Source organism: Plutella xylostella, chromosome 4, assembly GCF_932276165.1.
Source record: "Plutella xylostella chromosome 4, ilPluXylo3.1, whole genome shotgun sequence".
In the NCBI taxonomy this organism is placed as follows: Eukaryota; Metazoa; Arthropoda; class Insecta; order Lepidoptera; family Plutellidae; genus Plutella; species Plutella xylostella.
The window spans coordinates 1,674,342-1,702,302 of NC_063984.1; the positions used below are offsets into that span (position 1 = coordinate 1,674,342).

Genomic DNA, 27,961 nt, shown 5'->3' on the forward strand with positions numbered 1-27,961 from the left:
AGTTATCTTTTGCATACAAGGGGGTTATTCTGCACCTAATTCTGCGCTATCTACCACTCCCCTCCCCTGGGGGGTCACTCTATGTACTCCAACGAAGTTTCAGAGCGCAGCCACGGCTCTTTCTAGTTGTATTAAACGTGCCGATTGCACGACAGCTCTCGTTTTTCTTTAGTAAGTACAGACCCCCCTCACTGAGCTTTTCAATACAGAATACACTTTATTAAGCTCCTTATAAGAGCTTCACTAGGATGCTCCAAAAGTGCTACGTGATCGTTCGTTTTTCGTCAGTATAGACTAACCCCCTGGTTATCTCCCCCCCCTTCTCAATTAATTCGTGCCGCACCACGGCGTTGCGTGCAAGACCGAGTACCAATTTTAATAAGAGAAAGACACGGAAGGTTTGGAATAGGACCCCGCCCCCTAGATGAGATGTTTGTGTGAAATAAATAAGGTTAATTTATTATATTAAACTCCATTCCGAAATAACTGAAGCAACTGGTGAGTGGGAGAAAATCAGTGTGAGTAATGTGAAAATGCATTAGGTTTACATCAAGTTCTTGGTAAATAAATTGTGGTAAATTTATATTCTAAAGAGAAAATATGAAGAAACCTAACTACTCAAGTAAGTACCTACATGGTAAGTACATACGTATACGTACATAATATAATATTTTTATTCTGTTCTCATTTGGAATTCCGAAAATGTCCCGGCTGTACATTGTATCTGAATGTGAAACTCATAATAGAATTCCAATTCGGAAATTATTTCGAAATACAAACTCAAATAATTTCTTAATAAAATCACGCTGTTCTTATTTTGAAATTCATGAACTGTCCACTCTCCGGTGCGTTCGGAACTCGCCATTATTCACAGTCGAAACACGTTATTTAATTTGCGATATGCGCAAACTGCGGAGCGAAATAAACGGATAACGCTCTGTTTGGACACAACGTGTTACACTTATAACTTCATTTGCCTTTGTGAAATTTCAACAAACAGAGACACTAATAGGATAAAGAGTTAAAAATATAAAACCGGAGTTGCTCATGTGTACGGTCCCGTAACGTGGAACAAAGGGAGCTGGACGAATACCTATCCGCTACAAAAAGAGGTAAGTACTTACACTAAAATGGATACTCCGCGGAGTTTTAGAACTGGCTGATGACATAATCACATCGCACGAAACGGAACGCCGGGAAATTTAAAAACAAACTTTGTTCTTTGTTTTTTTACTGGCACTTATTGTTCTTGCCAAACCTTTTTCGTGCCATTTTAGCCTTATTGAGGGCTGATTGTTCGACGTTAATGTCCTTATTCTGAGAAATACTTCCAAATTATTATATTAAAAATCACTGAGTGTAAAATCATGTTACGGTACCGTGGGCTATTTACTTAAATCCGCAGGCAACTGATAAATCCCGGCTAATTTATCTTTGCCACGCGATGTTATAAACTAGTTGAATTAATGCTTCGCTTTCAAGAATGAAATGAGAAAGAGGTTTTTATAAAGCTGGAGGAAAGTTCTCTGCCGGTAAAAGTGAACCGCTGTTATTAACAATGATGGAAATTTATCCTAACTAATATTATAAATGCGAAAGTAACTGTGTCTGTCTGTCTGTCTGTTACACTTTCACGCCAAAACTACTGAACGGATTTGAATGAAATTTGGGTAAGAACATAGGCTACTTTTTATACCGGAATTCCTAGGGGAAAACTTTTTAAGGCGAAGCGAAGCGCGCGGGAACAGCTAGTATTTCATATTTTAGTAAGACCTAACTGCGATGGTTAAAAATCTGTAGACTTGCAGTCATTATTCTACTCAAAAACGAAGCTGTTAGAATGCCAAAAGAATGCTGTTGTTTTAATGCCAGTTTCACAACTGTGGACGTAAACTGATGCCCTATACGATGATATACTATAGGGCGTATAGGCCTATAAGTTTGTAAATTTCAGTGACAAAAAGTTCTCAGGCAGGACTGTGACCGCAGCATAGAAGTCTTCACAAAGCACAAATTGTATCTTCTAACAGCCAAAAAACAACAAAACAAAGCTATCCATTTGAAATGCAGACATGTAATTTCTACAAATGACCTAAGCAGAACGATCTACGAGGGTGCAATAACTCGATTTGAAAATAAATGGCTCGGAAGTTGATCTACCGCGAAGCTGGAACGCAACCCCGCTTCTAAACGACCTTTACTTAATGTCCATATTTCCATTGCCGCCTCACCAACAGCACCAAATATTTCATGCAAACATTGAGCAGCATTGTAAGCAACGCAAAAACAAAACCACATCAGGTGGCATACAGCATAGAATACTCTTTTCTGAACGACCTCTGACTACGCGATTTTCGCGCGCGGATTCGGTGTTTGAACGTTACGCGCCAAATGAAAAATGGCGGCTTAACTGTCTGCCGGTTATTGATGAGCGCGTCTGAAATTTACTTTTGCCGATATCGGATTAGCGGGAGAAAAAATGGTACTTACTTAACTGTAGCTTAGTGACTGCTGAATCCGGGTACAGTGAAAGGGTTAATAACATTTCAGATCACTCTAATTAGAAAGTTAAATATTCCCAAATCCCAGCCCTCTTCTAAATACTTTTACCTTTACTTATGAATTCGTTAATAATCATTACTGAACCAACCAAAAAAACTAAAAAAAATACTACTTACTTAAACTTGATAAACTATCCAACTCGCACATATACCGGGGTTCGCATTCCGAAATCAAGTGATCATGAACGCTAGTAGTGAATTCGAATGTGAGTTTGCGGGTTTGCGTTCTAGTGCCAATTAGTTTCGGAATAGGTTCCGTTAAGCGTCCCTGGGAGCACCCTCGAGCCGAGTGCCACTAACTTAGTGGTCCGTATCGCGTCCGGCCGAACCAACGGAATGCTAAGTAAGAGTCCATTTTTCCAGCTGCAATTTGTATCGAAATGGCAGCTCCCGATCGCATTAACTCGACATCAGACCCTGCCGGGAAACTGCCGACATTAACTAAGCAATAAACTTAATTAACGGCGTTTTTTCCCTGGGGGCCCTAAAGAAAAACCGGCAATTTAATTCGTTGTACAACCCTATGAATCAAACGTGGCTTAATTAGGCCATCATCATAAATTGCCGGTCATCATGGTGACGCAGCTAGTAATGGCGCGGGGCGCGGCCGGCGGTTCATCAGCGCCCGAATTCGAACAAAATGTTAATAATGTGACAGCTTATTTCTCGCGGAAAGTGCGCCCCACCTTTGGCGCGTTTTATTGCCTCTCTCGCGATTCTTGTCACGGCCGCCCCCGCCCCCGCCCGCACCCCCGCGCCTCTTCCACTTTCTGCATCTCCGCAAACAGATCCGAGAGGGTGCACTCATCAGGCCAAAACTTACGAATTAAAACGTGCCCGGATTCGTAGCGCTTAGCGCGGATGGCGAAACTTTTTCACAGAATTAAATCTTTTTCAAACATTTTAGGTGGAGTTTTCGAACGCTTTGTGTTTGAGGGCCACGGGAAAGTTTGGCCGGGAATAATGTAGTGAGTTTCACTTGATTTGTAAAAATGCGGTTTCACAGGCAAATCCATTTGGGGACTTTTAAAGTTACGATTTATTGAGCGTTTTGTCCCGCGGTGGTACTACTTTAGCAACTTAGTTCGGTACAGTCGGCCGCGACGCTCGGCTCAACCCTTTTAGTTCTTATTATGAGGAGCACAATGGCGGGCGTCTAACGTAAAGTTATAAATCAATTTAGGGGTCATAGTACCTACCCGACCTAGAAGAACTTGTTACGGAAGTTTATAGCATTCCATTTATAATCAGTTACATTCAAAGTTGTTAACAACTCTTTCTAAAACATGTTTACAGCTGGAACTGGTGTGTTCTGTCGCGGATTTCGTAACGAACCACAATTAGTTTTTTTTTCTGAAGTCCTGTGGAAGTTTTTTGAAAAAGGAACACTTGGCGTTCTAAAGTTCATTTCGCGCGGAGTGGACAGTGAACAGAGGTGCAATTAGTACAAAAGAGATCGAAAGAGCCGTTTCGCAGTCCGGTCACTCGGGGCAATCGACACGATTTCATTCGATACCATAGACATTTCGCACAAAGGTTTTAATTAAGTTTTCGACAAATAAAGGTTTAATTTTATTTTTGCAAGTAGAAACTTTGTGTTTTGTGTAGACAATGTTATTTTTATGTGCAGCTTTTGCTAACGTTTTTACCATGTCCGTAGTATAAATAATTAAGCTCTTGCTTGTTCACATAAATGTGAATTATTTTGCAATATTAAAGATTTACGATATGCAATCTTAAAGTTATGAGGCTAAATTGGTAATAAATAGAATTTTATGTTTTATAGCATCTCACCAATCTCCTAAATACTTTATAAGTCACCGGCTTTAGTTTCCGGTCAAGTAACATATCATGACTACTAATGCCTTGTACTGTACGCTATTCCCTCGAGGGTAGGCAGGACGACATTACTGCACCCTCAGACTGGTGTGACATTACAATCTAAATGGCATATCCAAGACGAAATATCTGTAATCAAACAAATAAAACACTCTTAGCCGGGTATCAACCCTGGACGTTTAACGCCAAAGGTCCCAGGTTTGATTCCCGTTCAAGCACTGCATATTCAGGTTTTCAAGTAAAGTAACATGCCCATTAATTGCCAATGTTATTATTACGAGGTTCAACCAAAGATTAATAAACGGCAACCCTAGCGCCGTCTAGCGGTAACTCCAGAAACTTTAGATAACCTAACTTAGTGCGCCTAGCTAGCAGCTAGATTGATACGAACCTCCGTAATTATTACTTCGTATGTAAGTCGGAGCAGCGAATACTGAGAAGCTGAATACATAGCTAGTGCGCTTATAAATTAATTAACCCTCTTCTTACACAGCAAATAAATATGGATTTACTGAAAATACGTTAAAATTTATATTTTGTCTTTCTACTCTTTGTCAATAATGTGTGTTTTTCTCGTAACAAGTAGAAAGCTTTTGACGTTACCTACCTACCAAGTTACAAAGACAACGGGCTATTTAACAGTTAGTGACTTTAATTGCCTAATAACTGAGTCAATTAAAATTAAATATCTGATAAATAAAATGAGCTTACCTCTGAAGTTCTCCGTCTAGGTCTGGTCTGGATATGGCTGGTCGAATCTGAATTTAGGCCCTGAAACAAAGAAAGCAATATTATGATTATGAATTACTTAAAATAACTGAGTAATTAATTTCCTTTTAAGTCCGTCTAGACAGTCATTACTGTTCAAGGGGATAATTTTTAAATTAGTCAAGTGTTGTCTGAAAAAATAAAATCCAACTTCACTAGTTATTTTATTTTTGCAAGCTTTTAACCTTGAAAGGAAAATAATACGGTGTTGTTATGAAACTTTCCACGAGTGTAAACTTTGGGTGTCTACAGTAAAGGTTATTAAGCAATTATTTTAATACAAATTTATTTCTGAGAATAGGTGGAGAAGGTGAATAATAAAATCATCAAATTTTACAGCATCATATAGCATTTTTGGGGTATCTTAAAAAAAACTTATAAGGAGCTTATTAAACTGTATTTTGTATTGTGAAGCCCAGTCAAGAGGGTTACTCTATACTGGCGAAATTCGAACGAACGAGAGCTGTCGTGCAATCGGCACTTTTAGTACAACAAGATAGAGTCGAAGCTCGCGAAGCAGCGCTCCGAAACTTAGGGTCACTTTTACCAAACGCTAAACGTATTTAAAATTGTATTTAAGTAAAATTTTAATAACATTTTGTACCAACTGACAAACGTTTGACAGGCTACTAAATACGTTTAGCGTTTGGTGAAATTCCATCTTAGTTTTTCGTCATAATAGCCGTCATATACCCTCCAGTGTTGTGTGACGGACGAAGGCCTACACATGACGGAAGGCGGTGACGTCACACGCGGCGGCATGAGATATTACCTCCTGCGAGCTGCGGGCTGCTCCCGACACCTCCAATAACTTTCACCTCGTGAGAAGAAAGAGGAGTCATAAGTTCCGTGCGTGCAGATATGTACCTATGTAGAGGCAGCGCCAAACAAATTTATACATTTTTGACAGGTTCATATCGATTGCATTACTTATGTTTCATCAAAATCGGTACTGATATCTGAAACAGTTGTGTTACCAATCGTTTTCTTATGCGAATCTTTAGTCGCGTTATACAGATAAGAAAAACCATGAAACGAACATCACCAGACAGGAAAAGCCCAAGCTATCGTGCTCAAATGGGCACCGTTCAGAAATTTACAGACGCACTTGTAAACGTGATTCATGCCGCGCCTTACCGCCTCGTAATAATGTGTTCTGTGCTCCGCGGCCCCACTCTTGAGATCTACTAGAATTAGGGATGTACCGGTCATTTCGCAAACAAGAGATATAGGAAAAAGCAGCATCTGTAATCTGTAACGTTTTGGTAGTTAGAAACCGGCGATAATTGGAATCAACTTAGCGATAGGTACATTACAATAAACATATAATCTTTACATTCAATAGAAACGTTTTAAAAATTAGATTAGTCAGTAAAAGTGATTAATTAATAATGTTCTAAGTTGTCAGCCATATTTTGATAACAATCAATCTCTTTCGGAGATACGGAATACAGTAGGGCTTATTTATGTATTTAAAAAAACAAAAAGAAAATTGGTTCAGCCGTTTCGTGCTACGCTACAGAGACAGATACAAGGCACGTTAAAGTTTAATACCCCTTTTATTACGTCGTCGTCCTGTAATTTAGTGATAGTGCGCATAAGTGATTATCATAATCAACAGTCTGTTAAATAAACAGAAACCGACTTACCCATTTTCCGAAGAGGTACCTTATACCGTCATACTCGCTTTTCATCGGTGTTTAATTATCATAATCATAAAATAATAAATGATTTGTTCAAAAAGTAAGATAATTTCGGTGTATTCTGTCTGGAAGATTTTCAGAGTAGGGCTCGTGAAACGTTCAGTTTCGGGAGCGGAGTTCTAGTTTGAATAATGAGGTCGATAGAACTCGAGTGTCTGGGGTTAGTCCGACCGAGGAGTCTCGAAACGAAACATAGCATTTAAATTATGATAAGTCGTATAAAGGCAAGTGTCGGTACTCTACTATGCAAGTTTGGTATTTTATAAATTACTTATACTTTTAAAAATGTTTTCTACAAGTGTTATTTTCAGATAAAAGAAGGTGGGAAGTAATCAGTACGAAACGAGCGTACACTTATAGCTAGCGTCGCGACGGCGACCGGAGCGAAAGTGTCCAAAACAACCAACTGACATTACCTGAGTTCATTTCCAATACAAAAACTTTTAATGAAACAGGGCGCGGACAAAATACTGGATTAAACAAGTTACCCTCTTGTTGCCTACCGACGTTTATATGCGTACAGAACAGGCACAATTTGCAGTAAATAAGAATATCGGTTTAGCTACATTATCTTGCGGGGGGCGTTATGGCGTCGGCCCTCATAAACGCTTGCTGTAATGAGTAACTGGCCACTTTGAGGCGGCAGAAAAAAAGTATAAGCGTGGAACCTTTTTTGATTGGGGTCATAGAGTTGTCTGTGGTATGTATGATCATGAGTACTTATGATTATTTGGGAAGCTATAAGCCTTCATGGTACCATTTTAAACTTAGATTAATATTAATAATCTCGCTTATTAAGTTCGTAATTTCAATACTAATGTATGTGTTGTGGTTCCTAATTTAGCCAAAAACAGATCATTACCAAATATACCATTTATAGTTAATTAACTAGGGTAAATCATTCGGTTTCTCTTTATTTTAACACAAACATTAATAACAATATAATACACTACAATACACTTAATAATAATATGATAAAAGATTTATTATTAATGCAATATGGTTGCCGGATCCGAACGTAATGTATAATAATAGCGAAATATTGGTCTGTGGCTTCGCGTCATTATCCTGGAGGCGGGCGTAATGACCTGCCGCGGTCTCCGGGAACTGTCCGGAGAGCGACGCCATTTTGTTTTTTGTATTCTTTTAAAGAAAAATCAGGAAGTTAATTGATTGCATGATTCTCTTGACTTTTTACAAAATTTTGCTAATTTATACGAGTAAAAAGCATTTGCAGAGTTGAAATGTTTGGTAAGGACATCATATTTTTATAAAATTGGTGATAAGTAGGTATACCTCTATATGATTTAGTTTGTGAATAAGTACATACATACATTAATGTCAGAAAGTCTGATAGGTACACAGACAACTAAGCGCATAAATGCAGATTCTCACAAAAAGCGCAACTTGCCCACGGCCTGTAGTTACCCATATACGTTCAAATTCAGGATTATAAAGCCCGAAGCGGTTAAATAGACGGCATTTTGACGTTGACCCGCCGACTTGACGGGACAAAGGGGGTCGGTCGAGATGGTTTCTAATTACGACACAGACCGTTATGCAAATCGGGACTCGTCTGGGGAATGCGGGGGAGAGGGGGTGTCTAATAAACATGTACGCCTCTTGTGGTCCTACCGTCAAATTGCTTGCTTTCTACTCAATGTTCGCTCCAAGACTACGGGCTACGGGTCTGCGCATTGAGCGCTGTAGAGAGATTACTCAGTAAGTACAATACGGTCGAATAGATAGTCGGTATGGAGTCCTGAAAATGTGTCTGGAAATTTAAATTCAGATAAATGGGATGCGTAATGATCTGGTATTCGGAGTCGCGACTGTATGGTTTAATAATTTATCTAAACGTGCGTGTCAAAGCGTTTAATTTGTCCGTGGACATTGAATTCCGAGTAAGCCGCGAGCGATATCTGCAAATCGCCGTTTAAACTCGTAACAAAGTTTACAGGTGGGTTTAAACCGGAACAATCCGCAATGAATGGGATTGACAAAGTGTTTTTATGGCGCCGAGGCCGTTCAGGTGCGAAAATATTCATTTTTCACACGCTGACAATATTCGCGTACCGGTATTCGGTATCGGGAGGACAATTGCCGCCTTTTGAGCTCGCATTTTCGATTGCGACCGAGTACAACGACCAAACGACGTGTCGAATATAGGAAGCGGTGCGGTATGAGTGTTGCCAGTGAAAAATACTTATTTCTTGCCGTGTTTATTCTGAGCTTCTCCTTAATCAGAAGTCGCAAGCTCATCCTGCCAGGTGTATACTGTATACACTTTCCTAGATTGCTTCTGTATCTGTGAGTAGTTCCGGGAAGTCACTACACACACCACATTGCTTTGTAAATCAAAGTAAACCACAGAAAATGTTTGTACGTAGAAAAATACGTCAAAGGAATATTTTCTTCTTATGCCATTATTATGAAGTAAATGTGATTATGCCGGCATGGTCCTGCAGTTGGTTTTTGAATCGTTTCGCTATAAACTAGTTTATAGTTTAGGCTACACAGAAAATACGAATTTACTTTCGAAAATATTGTTATCAGATAGCAAAAAAATAACTGGCTGCATAGAATATAAAAAAAAACTCACCCTCACACAATCCCCATAACTTTTTAAAAAATAATGTAAAAGTGTAAAACTTGCCAGTATTTTCGTAGCGCGTTTACATGAAAGTAGTTGGGCGCGCGAGCAAAAAGTATTGCAATAGTGCTGTGTGCAACCTTTGTGACGTCACACCTCCAGGAGATACCATCGGGCGGGCGAATACGACGCGGCTATTTTAAATTTGGAATTCTATTTTGTGGTCTCACATTGCGAGGTTCAAAGGCGTTCGCTACAAATAAATGATATGAACTTGCAAACGTACCTAAAAAAAAATACATATTAAAAGCTACATATTAATTTCTGCAAGGTATCCTTGTCCTCTACCCTACATACTTCCAATAAATAAAATAGGTACATATGTATTTTTTATATTGAACTCTGTACTTAGTTAACGTTTTAAATCAAAAAGCACAAATATATTTATTCGACTCCTTTCACAGAAACATCAGAAATAATTTCGTATTTAATTAAGCAATGTAAATTAATTTGTCGCTATATAATATTTGGCAGCGTTTAGAGTGCCAACAAACCTATTTACCGAACACAAACAACCGTACTCGTATGATTTATTTACTATAAATTATTCAGTCTCATAATTAAAATGGTGGCCGGATTCGTGGAAAATGACGAGACAATTTGAGCTTTCAGTGCGTTCAATTAGAGTATAATCTGCAATGGAACGGCTAATGGGCTGCAACGTGTTTGTTTTATATAGAAATTGTTAATTGCCTGGTGTTGTCGATGTTAGTATTTAATTTTCCGTCGAAACGCGTTTTCGTAGTTCGTAGCGGCTACGCTGCTACGCCGTAGCGCTACGAATGGTAAATGCTACAGGTCTGTGAATATAGCAGCAGAAACTAGCAGCAATTTTTGTATGGCCGAATATGTTTTAAAAAAAGGCAATTGTAGCAGAATTCTGTTAGCACTACATGCTAGAGAATATATCAATGAACTTATAGACATATATCACATTTACCAACGTGCTCCGGGAGATGAATTACGTCACAATTACTTTACGGCGTGGCGTGCGTTTGCTTCTGCTGCTATGTTCACGGCGGTAATGCTACACAAAAACATGAAGGAGGAAAATAAAAGGCTGACAATCTAATAATGTAGTAATAACGTAGAAATGGTGTAATAATCCTTGTTTAATAATTCAGCCCTATGCCGCCCGTAGTATGGAGGGTACTTATTGAAACAGGAATTGGTTATGGCGGTTTTATTACCGATAAATGCGGCCATCACAGTTTAATCGGCTTTTGCGCAGAATACCCTGTATTTACATCAGTTTTGGGACCGTTGTAATTGAGCTATTGGTAGCTACATCGTGTTAGCTTTACATGTAATTACTTGTGTATTACGTGTAAGTAAACGATTCTAATGTGGATGTTTAAAAAGCGTTTGTTAACTATGAGCTTTGACGAGAAAATTTACTTACTGAGTCAACCTTCCTGATTTCTGTTCAGAGATTCCTAAAATATTAAGCAACCACGGCTCCAATTCAACACTTACCATTGTATAATGAAACGAAAAACAACAAATTAATCATATTTTATGATATTCTCTACCAGCCACTATATTTTTTAGCGCAAAGAAAATTCGCCGCGTCAGCACTGGTGCCGAGTCGCCACATCTGTCGTCTTTTGTTATTTTTGTGAAAGAAGCAGCTGCGTCCTGTGTAGTGTATTGTTTCGTCAATTTAATAATATCTGGCTGAATCGCAGCTTTCTTCGTAAACAATGCTCGTCCAGAAACAAATGATACTGCTGATAAATGGGCCGCGCAGGGTTGCCAGCCCGGAGCATCTCTATTTTTAGTAATAAACTATAGTTGCGGTATAGTTTAACCGTACTCTGTACTAGACACATCTTGTTTTTGTATGGTTATGTAGTTTGTATAATATATAAATATAAAAATGTTGAGCATCATTAATGCAACACAGTCCAGTAAATGAGTATTTTACCCGACTACGGCGAAGCAAACTGGAGCTTCATTACAACTACAGTGATAAAAATTCTGAGATTATTCCAATGTGTTCACGAAAACATAAGATAATCCTGAACGGGCTGCCAAGTAACAAGAGCTAGTTAACGTTGGCAGCCCTGAAAGAAAAAAGAAAGTTTGTTCATTCCATTCCTTTGTCCGATTGATTGCGGACAATTCTAGACGATGCCGAGTGGAAATAGGCGGGAAAATTCCGTATTCTGTCATTTTGGACTAAGCAGGGAGCCTATGGGATGTCATTTGTATTCATGACATGATGTTCTGAACGTTTCAGAGGTAGCCGCGATCGCTATCTGGATGTCTAACTGAATATTGTTGAGAGTTTCATGGAGGTAACAGCTTTTATTGTAAGTGTATGAAGAAACAAAAAGTTGCGACGGAAATATTGATTTGTTATAGAGGAATTTGATACGGATTTTATTTGGCCTCAAAGAAGGTATTCAAAACGTTACTTAATTACGTAATTTATATAACTCTATGCAAGGAAGAGCCAATAAATACACATTGCTTCTATAAACTTTATTTACTAATCACGCATAACCTACGTCCACTGCATAAGCACAAATCACAGAATACGGACTAAGCTTTCGGACTTAATAGCGTCATATCTAACGCCCCGTGGTGGAGTGTGTACACCGGCTATAGCGGGACAGTCCCGCATGCATTATGTATAAACCGCTGTGTATGCGACTCTGATTAAATTAATTATTATTATGCACCTGTTGGCTGACTAATTGTCCGGTGGAACCACAATATCGGGGCGGGCGGTTCCCGTTCGGTGACGGAGTGTCGTTTTTATGGAGCCCCGAATTCATAGAAGGAAGTTTACAAGAGGCTTGGTAGCTTATATTAACAATATACGAGCAAGATGGTGTCTGTTAGTAAACATTTTGAAACTCCTAGTAAGACACCAAATGCATCGAACACCGTTGTGTGATATATGTTAACTACTATTCTAAAAACACAATGTACCTATACCATACTGAAACATATATAATATAGTAAGAACAAAGCAAATAACACAAGTATGAATACTAGTGAGTGGAGACTGGAGAGGAATGAACCGTACGATATTCGGGCTCTGTTGAAATAGTGAAGTGGCTTGATTTAGATTCGGTTTGTTGGATTGTAATTGGATTTCTGAGAAGCTCGATTAAGTATTAATTCATTGATAGGTTTATACTGACATTAACGTAGGACGAGTGTGGAGGTAGCTCTATTTGTACAGGTAATAGATGTATACTATGTAAAATATAGCATGATTTCATAGCATGTTTGGTTGACAGATCTTTATGCCTGGTCACTAAAGTTTATTTTCCATTGAACACTAACAAATGAAGAATAAAATTTATGGATTTGAAGACTGTCACAGGGCTCATGCTATTTTACAAAGGACAGTTCCATTGAGCATATTTTAATTATTACAGTAGGTAAAGATAAATATTTTTAGCACATAAATTGTAAAAAACAGCGCAAGCAAAAAAAATAAATGTTAATTTCTATAAAAATATAGATAGAGCTTATAATTCTCACATAAAAACCCACAAGTTTCTTAAGTAGATCTGTCGACCTGCACTTAACCCCTCGAGTGCAGCTGTATATAACAAAGTGCCGCGGCCAGACAGACCCCAACTCGCAGGTGACACACATAAATATACACCAGCCTGTCCCTCGCACGCGAAGGGTTAAAAATGGCCCGCGATGAAATATTTCGGCCCAGTTTCGTAACTCTCGAGTTTTTTTCGCGTTAAGCTCATAAAACTGTAGTTATGGGAGGAAAATTAAAATTTAAAAGACCAATAAATAATACAAAAAGTTTTAGTGAGTAAATGAAAGTGCGAGATAACCCTACATATTATTTAAACCCTAGTAAGATTATTATTTGATTGCATTGAGAAAGTACTTTGTTACATAGGTACAAGGCAGCAGTACTTCTAGACCAAGTTATCCGAAACAAATGACAGATCAGAAGATGTCGGCATTTCACAGATAACTAGAAACGCAAACATATCCGTTTGCGTGAATTATCGAAAGTTTCACTCAGCATGTGGCTAGGTACGGTGGCCTGCGCCTAAAAGTATACAGGCGGAGTTTTTAAAATAGTGATCTCAAGCTCACATGCTGCCCAAGCACATCCACATAAACACCACTGCTGCACACATCACACACAACACGTCCCCTGATTTATAACAGATGTAGCTGGTCCCTTCATCATCAAGGATCGCTATTTTAAAAACTCCGCCTGTATACTTTTAGGCGCAGGCCACCGTACCTACACTCGGTACACAAGACGTCTGCGGGCGTATTTGAACCACTGTTGTTGACCTTCCGGTGTTGTCCACGCCTCCATATGTGAGCAGGTCTAAGAGCAAATAATAGGTAGATCTACCGAGTACTATGGTTTGTGTGTTGTGCTATGATTGAATCTTATGATGTATGGAAAAGAAATAGTTCTGCAATTTCCGCTAGATGGAAATAAAATACATACTGAACGGAACTCTATACATCCTTTCTCTCGAGAATTTATAAGCTTCTCAAAATCGCGTCTTCTTAAGCCTTGTCTCTGGTTCTCCCCCACACTGCGAGCATGTTATCTGCAGCGAGGAGCTTCTCGTTAAAACATGACCATTTCCATCTGATCCCGCACTCCCTGATAGGACCCTTATCTACAGCCCTCCTTGCCGACGCTCGTAAACCGCGCTCCTGAATAACCCCCCCGCTCGCCGATCAGAAAACGCATAAAATTCAGTTTAGAGCACACGCTTAGCCCGGCTTCTATCTTTGTATCTAAATACGTTCGGGATGAAATGCATCAATGAACCCTTTATACGAAAAGGTTTTAGCTTCGGTTCTCTATGAATATATCATCAAATAGCACATAAAGGTATCGCTCGTGTAGCCAGAAAATGGGGACATTACGCGAGTATATCATACGAGAAGTATCAGCGGCCATGAGTGATGCATCTGGCGACAAAAAAGCTCTTAAAATCCAAGACGCGAATGTATGAGCTCCTCAAGCAACGACTCGTAAAAGATAAGAAAAACTTCGCCTCCATTGTGCGCAGTACAATACTAATACTTCTAGGAGACTATCCGTCATCCATTAGGCGCTGCTCAGTGAATGTTGCTAATGTTTCGGGTGTAATTTTAATGGCAAATAGTGTATTTGTATTCATCTGTCTTGGGATAATAGATTGGCGGAACGGAAATTGGGGGTTGTTTGCGATGGCGGAAAATGGCTGCTCTATTTTGATGAGCCATCAGCGTGTATTGGGGATAAATGGAATGTAATTCAATTCACGTTTCCCCGAATTTAGTACCGTTTAAAAGTCCAATAAAGTTTCTGCTGAACAGGTAGGTAGCTGTAGAAAGTGCCCGAACTTAACGACATCCGAGAAAATATTCAATTAGATTTACTTTTAGCGACGCAAAACACCGTTAATAGCTATCAACAGAAGCGGCATAGCGCGGTGGCCATAAAACACGCTTTTATCCGCAAACTAAAATATATTTGGAGCTCAGTAAAAATCCCCTATTACCTTTGGGCCTGCGGCGATCTCCTATTAAGTTAAAGGCGACTTACACCAGAGTAACCACGGTTCTAGGATTCTCTTATAATTTCTTTTTGATACCGGAATAAGTCCGGATCGGGCCGAAGTTAAATGATAGTGTCCGGACGTCCGGGGCGCTGGAGGCCCGTATCGCGATGCCATCGAGCGGGGTATAAATCCGGGATGTCGCCACCGACGCCATATTGGATTTTCCGGAAAGTATTCTCTTAAGTTTCATTAAGCGATTCGACTGATAGTGATAGGATTGTAACGTATTCTGATCAGTTGGTTTAAAAGTATGAAGTTAAATGTTTTAATTCTATTAAAATTGTTGGAATTTCGAGGGCCAACGAGTTGATGTAAAAAAACCGACAGAAGTACCTAGCTTGATTTTTAAAGGAATCACAACAAAAAATAATCTCTGTCTTATTCAAGCGGTTTTAAGTTAACGTGCTTATAACTTTTCTTGTCTTGCTTGTCGTTAATTATATGGCTGCTCTTGGCGTGCTTTTTGCTTTAGCACTAATAAAATTTCAATGTATGAAAATTCAAATTTACTGAAGAATATAATAATCCGATATCCCAGATATATCTAGTCGCTCAAGTCCACGGAAACTTTGCTCAAGGAACCTTTACCACAATATCAATCGGGAAACATGATCAGTCGATTCTTCTATCTGATAAGAGAATTCCAAATGGATGTGGAATCCTTTCGGCTGCAGTGGGATAAATGTCCGCAGGATTACCTTAAAGCTTGGTCACCCTACTGGAGAGAACGAACGCGCAGTAGGTATGCCATTTAATGGTTTATTAGCTTAAACGGGGATACCGTAAAATTTTGGAAAACCTACATAGTTTTTGATTCGTATATTGTACGAGTGCGTCTAAATTAAAAGGAACTCGAAAAAACGTATATATTTAAAAACATAATAATCTTTTGATTTTATTAAATCTAAATGTTAAAAGTTCACCCAGTATTCTATATCGACTCACGTGTACCTTTGGTTGTAACTGTTTTGAGTTTGAAGCTATACGGATGTATGTAGGTATTACCTGGAAAGATAAATAACTTTATTAGTATTTTAAGTCTTTTTATTTCAATAAAACATATTTAAAAAACGATAACTGATTAATCAGGATAAATAACTGTACCAGCAGATATACCTATACCTGTAACTGAACTATTACTGTTAGATGTTCGCTCTAGGGATACTAATATCTTTCATTTACAAAAACGAGAACAGGCACAAAAATCTCCGAAACAGAAGCCACTTTTTGACAGAGTCTGCACATAAAAATATTCATTCCCTATTTTATTTTATCTTTTACCCGAAACCACGTAATAATAGTAGCCATTATGAAACGTTTATTTGCTAAAGTAATATATCACGGCCATTGACAACACAATCTCCCTTATCCCCCCGAAATCATAATCTCAGCACCTTTTGTAAGCGAAATTGCCTCATTCCCCCCACTTTCCCCCAATTTAATAACACGTAGACAGTACGAATAAAATTCAAAATTAATCCTCACTAAATTAGGTAGGTAACTTGAACATTATACTACCGAAATTATGGCTTTTTATTTCTTACTGGTATTATTGCATATGATTATATCATCTACCTAATTATAATTTTTTTGGTCAACAGATCCGAAGCAATTTATAGTAGGTAATATACAAACACGTTGTATACCCTGAGGCCCATTATGTAGTATACCACCACAGTATATAATGTACATGTCACCATTCACACACCACATAACTAGGCTACAACTAAACATATCTGGCAGCACCTAGGGCATAATTTCATTAGTGGCTGGCCCGGGTTCGATTCCCGGTTTGGCATGCGAGCGATTAATCAACGTCGTCGAAATTACCACTCGGGACGGATGGCGCCTGCCCCTCCACCGCCGTCGCATTGCCAGTGTAAGGTTCTATTATAGCGCAGGCTATCGTTAAATTAAACTATGTTTAAGATCTACGTCTATGTCTGAGATTACCCGGATTGCTATCCAAAACCAGAAAATAACGCAATTTGACACATTTATACTGCGTTGGACAGCCTCTTGTCAGCGTTTAGCATGTGGCAGGTGAATGTTGATGGTTAGGGCCGTATAATGTCAGTGCCGGGAGGTCAAGATAAAACTAATAAAAAGTTGCGTTATCAATGTACGATAGTTACTTAAATATAAATTCCTCTTTTTGGAGTTAGTGAAACAAATCTAAATGAATAATATGAAAATGACCCGAAATATATCATACCCGAAAAAAATGCTGTGAAAAGCTTATACAATGCGGCGTAAAAGGCCGTTTCGGCGCGAAATACATTTTAATGCTCGCACAAACCAAAAAGACTGCGAAAATAAACCTCTAAACTGAAAAGGTTATCCTAAGCGCAATTTGTCACAATCGACACGAGGTCTACCCGGAAGTGGGTTGGAAAAGTGTCTTGGAAACATTCGCCCGCAGACTTCCGGTTGGCGGCCATCTTGAAAAAAAATATCTTGGCGCGCGCACTGAAACGTAACAGGAAGCGGCGGTTACAGCGTTTCCGGTCGCCGATTCACTCACTGAATTATGGATTTGAAAACAGTATTTATTTTAAGCCGCCTTTTTAATGTCTTTCAGTTGCAGTTTTGAAGTTAAGGCGGTTGTAGGAGTATGTTAAAAGACCCATCTATTTTAGACTAATAAGTTGAATCAGGGGTTAAAAAGTAAAATACCTTGATCTATTTAACGAATTCGATTAAACACGGACTGAAACAGTTAGGATTTATTAAATTTTCATGAATTTATAGACGGACCCTAGCAGTTATATTTAATTTTTTAAGCGAAACCATAATGTATTTTAAAGTGAAGTGAAACTCGCGGGAAACAGTAGTAAAAAATACTTCCGAAGCCGCCCTCAAGGTTTTATATTTTCACGCAAAATTACCCTCAACAATAAAACAAGCCCTTTGTGCAGGAAATGCCCGAATCGTAATCTATCCCGGAAATACGATCAACAATAAATACGAAGATTAAGAAAAGAAAAAATACATTAAACAAAGATTCAGAATTTGGTAGCCTGCTTTTGTTTTCTTTTGATATCGTAAATTAGAAATAGGTTTTTTCTTGTACACTTTTATAAACTGTTTATTCTTCGTACCGAATATATTAATTTGGCGGAGTAAAGTAAACATTTTGCACAATTATACATTTTATTACATTGTGTAAAACATGGGTCACATCAAATGTACTATACTGTCTATACTATAACTGACTATAACTCATAAATAATGTATATTTGCTGACAGCAACTTGTGGCAACTGGATTTCAATATCTCTAACTGTACTATAGGATTCCCTGTGCCACTCTCTGTCATCTCGTCTCGGTAAGTTGGCACCAATACCCTTCGCTTACATTTAGCTGGGAAACGAACAGCGCAATCCCAGCTCCCCTTTCTTATACTTGCAAGGAAAATTATTGCCAACCGAGTAAACAATACGGGACCCTCCTAAACGTCTAATGAAGCTTGCAGTTTCTGTATTTGCAGTTAAAGCTCCTGGTTATTTGTCAACCTTTGTTGAAACGAAAAGCTGTAGAAAGTCTCGCGTCAAAATGTACAACCGGTACTGAGCGGGGACGGTGCCATTATTTCAGAATATCTGTTTGTTAAACTTGAAATAGGAAATATAAGTATTTTTAATAGATGGTGTTGTTAAATGTTATAGTTAGTCAAGACTCAGGTAGTTGAAAACCATTACTATACGACTTTTGATTTCTTAATTTTGAAGCTTTACATTTCTATAGAGAAGCCATCAAAACCATATGAATAAATAAAACATAAATGAATACATTACAAGTGTTTAGATTATAAAACAAAATATCCCCTTAATATTTATAAAGCCTAAACATTACATAAGCAACAATAAACTCGCGCGTTCAATACATAAATAATAATTTCGCGTAACTTTAGCTCCGCGCCGTGCGTAGCGACTTGGCGCTGAAGCCTTCAGTTTTTCAGGCAAAAAGTTGTAATATACAGCGTCACATGTTGCGACAAAGTTGGATCTAAGATATTGCTGTTACAACGACATGAGATTTTTGGGCCTGGCTCAGTTCAATAACTTACCTTCAGGATTGTTTCACTCATTTGGATTATGGCTTTATCTATTGAATAAAGTTGTTTCTCAAAAATGTTGTTAAGGTAATAAAAAGCTATAAGCGAAAAAAACTTTTCCTCTGTCATCTGCTTATATTTTCTGTCAAAAGTCATCTTTCATGGCAGTTTTTGCTGAGAAAACATGATCATTTCTCGTTTATGCCAACTAAATAATATAGTATGATGTGGTTTAATATAATTAAAAATAAATTGTAATTTCGAATGACAAACTCTGTCCCTTCACGGCATATGAAAACCTTGTTAATGCCATTTTCAAATATCGCATTAAAATAACTTAATCAGTTATGATGTACGTGAATGAACAACTATTCCAAATATCTATTATTATCCTATAAACAGTTCATCTCATATCTGGAGCAAATCCTCGGAAGAAGAGGCGGCGACCTCTCGAGGGTCGCTTAAAAACTCTTTATTTAGGACCTCCTTCAAACAAAAGACAGTCGCGCACAAAAGGGAAAGGTTGTGTTGTCACTCATCTGTTTAACCTCAGGACGGTTCTTGGATTTCCCGGACAGAATTTCAAAGATTTTTCCCTCCCTTAGAAGAATATTAATGGGAGGAATTTCTATTATTAGATATATTGGCTTGAAAAGCTAGGATTGGAAAAAATAATTATAAATGACTGCTTAGCTAAGAACCGTAATGACAGAATACTTATTGCATATTGGTTAATTAAACAATGCCAATAAAAATGTGAATTTATTGAGTTTAATTTTACGTGGAATATTGAAAAATATAGGTAGCTATTTTAAAAGAGTCCCAAAACACAAAATTTATGTTCTTAAAATTTTTAAAGTTCCTGAAATATTATATTGGTTTTGGTTGTTCTGTGTACTTCTCAGTATGAGGCGTTCATATTTTTCGTGAAATCCTGGAAATTAACCCATCCAAATATTTACCTGAACGGACGAAGTTATACAAGCGACCATGCAATCTTGCTTCGCAACTATTTAACCTAGATATTTAGCAAAGTATATCTAGAACCAAAAACAAGATTTACCAACTCGACGCCTGTTGAGCTCCATTTGCATTTCTCTGATTGATTATTCAACAGAACACCCTGAAGTGTCCTCCCCCCGCCCCCGCGACCCGCGACCTCCGCCCCACCCCCGCGCGCGCCTGCGGTGGACGCCGCCGCATAATAGATACATAATTTAATGCTAATTTAAATTAGAGAAACGCGTCCAGAGGTGCTACTCTAAACAAGCACGAGATATCCTTTCCTCAGATGCCCGCCTTGTTTAAATCATGCAATTCCGACCTACGGATGTAAAAGCTTCCGTTTAAACTTTAAAATAAACACTTGAGCATTCACTGGCTCTTTTATCAAGGCACTGCCCGTCCATAAAGTATCGAGACACTCCATAAAGAGCGGCGCTGGAGTGCGCGGCCAACATTTATATCTCGAGCGGAGGTGCAACCTGTGGAGATACAACCCGCGCTGTATATAGATCGCTTCCCATTTTCTTTGCGAGAATATGCATGGTATGTGCATGGAAAACGGATCTGATTTTCCTTCACCGCGCCAATATTTGCCTCTTATTCAGAGCCTCGAAACACAACGAATTGCCGGCGATAAATTGAAATGCGAGGCAATCTTCCATTGTTCCAATTTCAAGTTGAGATCCGCTGCGAAGCCGTCACCTCGGCCGCCTGAGTGCCACGCGCGCCGCCCGCCGGCCCGGGTGAGCCCGGGTGAGTGACGGCTGCTCCATCCGCCGCGAGCCGCCGTCCGTGGCAGCCGGGGCGCCCAATCAGCGAGGAGCAATATCGCGGAACGCTTTTTCAATCACCACTCGTCCGCGACTCCTCGGGAAATAGCTCCTTCATGAAAAATTTATGGGTCGAGCCAGCGCCGCTCGTGGGCAGCCTTTTTTACTCCCTCTACGCGCATAACAGACCGAATAACATTAGTTTATGGATGCCGCCGGCACTGAGAGGGCACTAAAATGCTTCCACAAAATTTAATGCTCCTCCGCACGTACAAGATCACAATGTTGCCTTTACGACGGAGGATGCCGTAAAGTCGCAACTAGGATTATTATGAATTGACAAATCGCCAATTTCATTGAAATCGTACAAAGGCGTCTCTGTCCTACGCCGCTCTCGCGGGGTTGACTTCGCTTCGATAACTCGATATTCAATTTGAGTCAGTTAAATTTTCGCCGCGACTCGCGCTGCCACCGGGCCCTTGACGCGCTGTGATTGAATTATTGCCGACGAGAATTCGCTAATTATTATTAACGCAAGTTCCCGGCCGGGACAAAGTGGTAATTACGACTGTGTGAGGCGGTAAAAATAATTGCCATTTACGCTCCACGTAATTTAGACTTGCGTTGCGGCGTGCGGCGGCGGCGGCGGCGGCGGCGCTAGTAGCGCCAGGAATTATGGTCGTTGGAAATTAACATTCTTCCACAATGGCGGCGGTCACGTATGCCGCCCACTACAGCGCCCCTTTGTGAAGCGTGCCTCGTAATATCAACGTATTAGTTATGTTACGAGCTATTTTGTAGAGCCTTGTACGTCGTCATAACTACCAACTTACCTCTACTTTGTAATTAAAGCAGAGCAAGATTCCCGCGTCGCATGAGAGTGTTTTGTTGAGCCGGCGCGAGGCGTCCTTTTGTGAGCTCACGTTACGAAAAAACACCTTGGAATGTACTCACCGGGAACGTGTTTGTGTGAAAGGAAACACGTCATCGTTTTCACTTACGTCGTTTTGGCCTCGTCACGCAGTGGAGGCGTTCCATGCGTAAAGTAACTTAAGTATAGTGTAACTTACTGAAGCTTCGGCTTGTGTGTATTTTAAACTTGGCAATATCCATCTCTGTCTTGTAACATTGTCTGCCGTCGAGTGTCTGGCTGCCGTCGTTCTAAGACGGAGTTTCCCCGTACATCAACAACAATGTTTGCAGTATAACGCATCTCAGCAGTCAATTAACTCGGGGCTAAATAAAGGCATGTTCACACGGCGAGTGGAAGCGTGCGAGAAGTTTCGCCATATATTAGGTTTTATGGCGGGCGCGAGGATCGGCCGAAATGAAAAAAATATAGAACTCGGAATAATGAACCCGCGGTGGTCTCTCTCAAAGGGTCGTTAGACAAACTTTTCTTTATGAACACAATAATGTACAGCTAGGCTCACTTCACCGAGTTTCGGAACTTGCTTAATTCCTTCGTCGTAAGAGTTAGATTCGATCTGCGAGTGTCGAGATTGGTGCGTCTGTATCAGTACTTTCGTGTCGGTATCGGCGCGGTGCGGTTGTGTTGAATTATCGAGACGTTTACGGCCTTTTTGCGGGTTGTGTTATTGTTCACAATTTTGTTTACTTATTGCTAAATTTTTGGTCTGCGTTGATGATGGTATTTTTTATTCTCCATAACTATCATACTTTTGACAATGTCAGCCTAACAAAAGGCAGTTATGATTTTCAAAAATGAATGTAATGAATTTACATTGATAATAATGAGTGAAGCCAGTGCAGTAGGTATGTCCGGGAGTCACGTTCCATTCGCATATTATTTATTTTCCAAAACCGCGCGTCAGTTAGATTTAGTTCCACAACTATTTGAATTCGGAACGACAGAATTCGTTGTGTTTGCGTCAGCTCAGCCAGTAAAATACGGGCAGGTATTGCCTGCCAGTGACAGGTAATAGTCCATTTCAACGAAATACCCACATACGAACGCGTGCTTCGGAAGCCGATCGAAATTTATTCTGCACCTTAATTAAATATCCTCAAACGAACCAAACGCTTCTAAATCACAGAAAAAATCTCTGTAATTCCGAACTTCACTTGCCATTCAAAGTAAATAAACAGAGAGCTGAAGCAAAGCAATATCGCTGGCCGTCAAGTGCGGAAGCAAAAAAAAAGAAAAAGAAGAATAAAATCAATGCAACCGGCTCGAAAGCCCGATAGTGGCCATTAAAATATCGTTCGGTTTTCAAAAGGCGGAGACGTTCGGAATCCCGATAGTTAGCCGCGCGGCGATGCCAAGACGTATCGGCGACTTCGCCCGAAATGGACTTTTGATGTAAGTTTTTAAACGCACCTCTTGGCTACGTCCTCGCCGATTCGATTTATCGATGTTTTTCAAGCGTTCTATTAAACCTTCGTAAAAATACGTTTCTCGGCTCAAAGTGTAGATGATAAAAGCTATGGTAATATGGCTTTCGTTTGATCTTACTTTATAGAATAAAACCTTCAGCCGAAAATGCTTAAAAGAGGTACTAAGCACTATTTACAGAAAAACTAATAAAACGGTTAGTAAAAATCCACGGTAAACGATAGCTACTACATTTCCAAAGCAACCCTTCCTTTATCACTGGACGCATTTAATCGAAAGCTCTGTAATTAAAGGTATATATCGATAAAATAAGACGACCCTAGCATGGATCCCGGGACCGCATCGATATTCCGGCGACGTGCCGGCTACGTTCCCCTGTATTCACGGCTAATTGTAAACTACCCCCGAACTTGAAGCTGCAAACGATACGTCCAGTAACGAAGAATACTAAAATGTTGGAGCTGAAAATCCTTTACCTCCATTTTGTTGTTAAGAAAATGCACATTTGGGTAAAAGATGCGCAGAATAATTAATTATTTTCATTTAATATAGGCAATACTAAGATTCAACCAAATTGAATTTTAGTTGTGTGTGATAACTTAAATTTGGACCATCAAAATAAGATGGCGTGCCCATGACCAAGTTGAATTTTGTACTAAATTTTGGTACCTTTTGGTAAAATTTTAATTTAGGCCTTTGGAATCGCTACGAATGTTGTATTATTATTTCTCACTCGCGAGCACTACTGCCTAATATTGAATATTAATGTAATCCGTCTGAGGTCGGGTTACATTTTGGATCCGGAATTCGAGGTGCGTTCAGCATTAATTAATATCCAAGTTTATGTGCTGAGCTGGCTCCAGTTGTTAGTTCCACTACATAGCAAATTAAACTAGAAAAAAAAATACTCGGTTTGTGGGTTCCTCTAAATTAGTATATCATAATATACTTAATTCGTATTCACGTAACGTGGGACGTCATCCGCTGGCATGGACCGACCACCTTAAACAAGTGGCAGGTAGTGGATGGATGAAGAAGGCCGACAACTGAGTGTTACGTTATGCTGGTGAAGATGATGTTGAAATATTATTAAACAGGTCCATGCTATTATTAATCTTGATGGTGATGACTGCGATTACATGTCATGTTAACAGCCAATGATAGCTCTGCATTAAACCAACGCTAAACGCGTTGTAACCATTCAAAGCTTATTATTCCTTTATCTTTCTTCGTAGTCTTCACTGGCCTTAATGACAGCTCTTTAACAACCGTTTAGCGACTACCAGCTTTAATTGAATCCTGCCTGTGGTCTCACATTTTCATATCTCCTCTATTACGACTGTATAAGGACTGTGTTATTAGCTCAATGCGGTAAAGACATGTTTTCGTCTGAGGGACTGTTTTGATGGATGTGCATTGTAATTATAGGTGAAGGTAAATTGTCATTGTGCTTGGTTCTTGTATGGGTTATTGTGTATAGCTGAGTATGGTGACTAATATTAATTACTTGAAAAATATACAGGATTTCTAGGTACGATATTCGTTTTTGTGGCATATTTTGACCTTTTTGAATATTACGCCCGGTTAATACCTTAAATTACTTAAAAAAATATAGAATTCGATAATGTGTTTTTATGAGTGTAAGGCCTTAGAAACACTTCTTATTTATACGATACAAACATAGAACAAATATTTAACAAACCCACGACCTTCGGCATAGCAGTCAGGGTCACTAACCACTACACCACTAGTCGGCGGTAGTCATTTGTGTTATGTAGATACTACAATAAGAATCCCCCTTATTGTGTTGTACTCTTATAAATAATGTAAAAGTTTTCTATACCTATAAATAATTTAAGAGTCCTGAAAGCCTTCAAGTATATTAAATGTACGTTATTACGCGTTTCGAAAAACAAAGAAAATAAGGAAAACTTATTCCACTCCTTTTTATAAGCTGTCGCCGAACAATTCGCGTTAAAAATTGCTCATAAGCACACGAGCCCAGATGCGTACCGGCGTATATAAAAAAAACATGAAATAAGGAAAGCATTTTCAGGCGTCCTTATTCGATCAGCACGTTTTCTTTCGACTATCATAAAAAAATAATCAAATTGTGACAGTGACATATATCAGAATTAGCCACATGTTAGCTTAGCTACTACCATAGAATAACAAGTACAAGTTAGTTAGTTTAGGCTAGTCTAGTTATTCTATGGCTACTACACATGCTAGCTTAGCTACTTAGGTACCTACTTTAAGTTATAAAAATTACTTACGTAGGTAATACTTGATTTAACCCGTTGAAGCCTGTGAAATAGACACAGTATACATCTCTTGTTTTTGATATCGTGACTGCGGGACGCGAAAGGTTAAATCATATTCATGTTTGTGTTATTAACAGAATGCTGAGCTCTATAAGTGTTGCGGGATTTAACTTTTAATACAAATTAATACTCAGTTTGAACCTATCTCAATCACCACTGACGCTGCGTGCGAATACAAACACGCGTATCGTCACTTGTCTAACAAAGACCGGATTATCGAGTCGAAATGTATCGATTCATCAATAGAATATTAGTTCAGGGGTACCTTTTAACCCCTCGGCGGCAGCTTGTGTGAAATCGACGCCATTATTATTGGAAATTGTTACAATGGGGTGCCACGCGGCCTACCCTATGGGAACTAGTGTAAACTCACTTTTTGCAAGAAATAAAGCAAATATTTTACGTCAAAACATTTGGCGGGGTGAAGTGTAGTGTTGAATCTCGCGTAATGGAAGCGAAATAACCGTAGCTTTATAGTTAGCTATAGACTTTGGTACCTTAGACAGTTGTTTTAACGTTTATTATAAGTCTTATAATTACGTGCATGCCTTATTTTTTATTCTTCAAATAATTTATTTATATTACTTTATAAATAAACCTTTTAAACTGGCTTCAGTATTAATCGGCCGACGACACCACACGTCTTAAACTTAACCCTTTGCCTAAACCTCGAGTTGAGGCATCCCTTTATTTTTGTTTAGCTAATCGCGGGCAATTAGCACGGCACCTGGCACGGGACTTTCATTAGTTTAATCCCGGTAATAAATTGCGGCCACGAATAAATTTACTTGAGAGTTAGAACGAGCACTTAGCAAAGAAATTAACCGCCGCTTAATTGAAACTAGGCGAGTTTAAAAAATCCCAGCGCTTCTCCGCCCGGATGCTGATAAGCGACGGTGTAATCCTCTTCTAAACAAGGTTTAGAGCTGGTTAACTTTCGTTTAGTTGTGCGGGGCCACCGGGCTTTGAGCGCGTTGCTCCACATTCGGAAAATATTTTAATGTTCGTTATACTCGGAGTGGATATAAACTTTCGCAAAAATGGAATCGTACTAGTGGAATTCGAATCTTTTGCTACATATTTATTTTACTGCTATAATTATGGCGATTAGCATTTAAAGTCCTCTTAGAAACGTTTTTAATTAGTGCTTGGAATCGTTGAAATTATGTTACTGAAAGTTTTCTGACACGAAACTGGGTAACAACATCATACGTTTACGCAACCATAATCAGACAACGTTTAATACTAGAACAGTAATGAGCGAGCTTTTTTTAATTAAGCTGGTTCCACGTTTGTCATCCTAACTAATATTATAAATGCGAAAGTAACTGTGTCTGTCTGTCTGTTACTCTTTCAAGCCAAAACTACTGAATGGATTTGAATGAAATTTGGTATACATATGGTCTAGACCCTGAGAAAGAACCTAGGCTACTTTTTATTCCGGAATTCCCACGGGAAAACTTTTAAAGGCGAAGTGAAGCTTGCGGGAACAGCTTAAGTTTAATATGAATGATACAAATGTGGACCCAGCTTCAGTAGTCACGAGTCATCCATGTGCGATTGGTGTGTGCTTCGAACGAAGATTTAACCAATTACTATATAGACTCGCTATCATACCCATTCTTAGATTAACTATATAAGTAAGATGGAGTGTCAGAACGAAAGAACCGTCTCGACAAATAACACTCCACTTCTACCACTGAGCTGTTTTCAAATAGTTCAGTTTGTAGATTTGCGAATTTATGCATTGCTAGCATCATTAGGTTAAACTTAAAACGGTTTGACAGTAAATAAAATGCGGACAGTTTTTTTTGCTTTGTTTTTGTATTAGACACTCCATCTTGTTAATATATTTATTGTTAATACAAGACGCTAACGAATTAAAATAACTCATAGCTGCCGAAAAGTGTTCCTCCAAAATGACATGTTGGCACAGTCAGCTCTTAGTTACAAGTTTCTGCCTAGTAATTAGGCACCCACCTCAAGCACTAAGTTACATAAAATAACTTAGGTAGACCTAATGAGTGACGGCCTAACAGCCTACCGTCTTCACATCTCGTAAGACTTAAATGCTAACCTTCAAGGTATTTCATAAGGCTTCAGAATCTAAATTGTAGGTACCTTACATACAGAGACCTCTAAGATGTCTTAGTCAGAAACATCTTGGGATTCATGTGAATTTAACAATTTATGCTAAATGTCTTTCAAACTTTGTGCCTATCTGAAATAGGTATATGTTTAAGATGTTATGGTAAATGTAGTATGTATTGTACCTTATGGCATACCTAATTTCTTAAAATCGGGTTGGCTAAGATGCCTCCTCGAGTGACGTGTTAACTGTATGCGGCTGACGCACCCT

The 27,961-nt window shown here is 39.0% G+C and overlaps 1 protein-coding gene across 2 annotated transcripts in view; it reads right to left on the reverse strand.

The window, feature by feature from the left end:
- LOC119694535 (reticulon-4 receptor-like) overlaps window positions 1–27,961 on the reverse strand; it is a 147,286-nt gene that overhangs the window by 39,899 nt on the left and 79,426 nt on the right. For both annotated transcript variants that reach the window (XM_048630225.1, XM_048630223.1), the window contains exon 4: window positions 5,112–5,171. In XM_048630225.1, coding sequence (XP_048486182.1) covers window positions 5,112–5,171 — 60 coding nt within the window. The remainder of the gene's footprint in view (window positions 1–5,111; window positions 5,172–27,961) is intronic.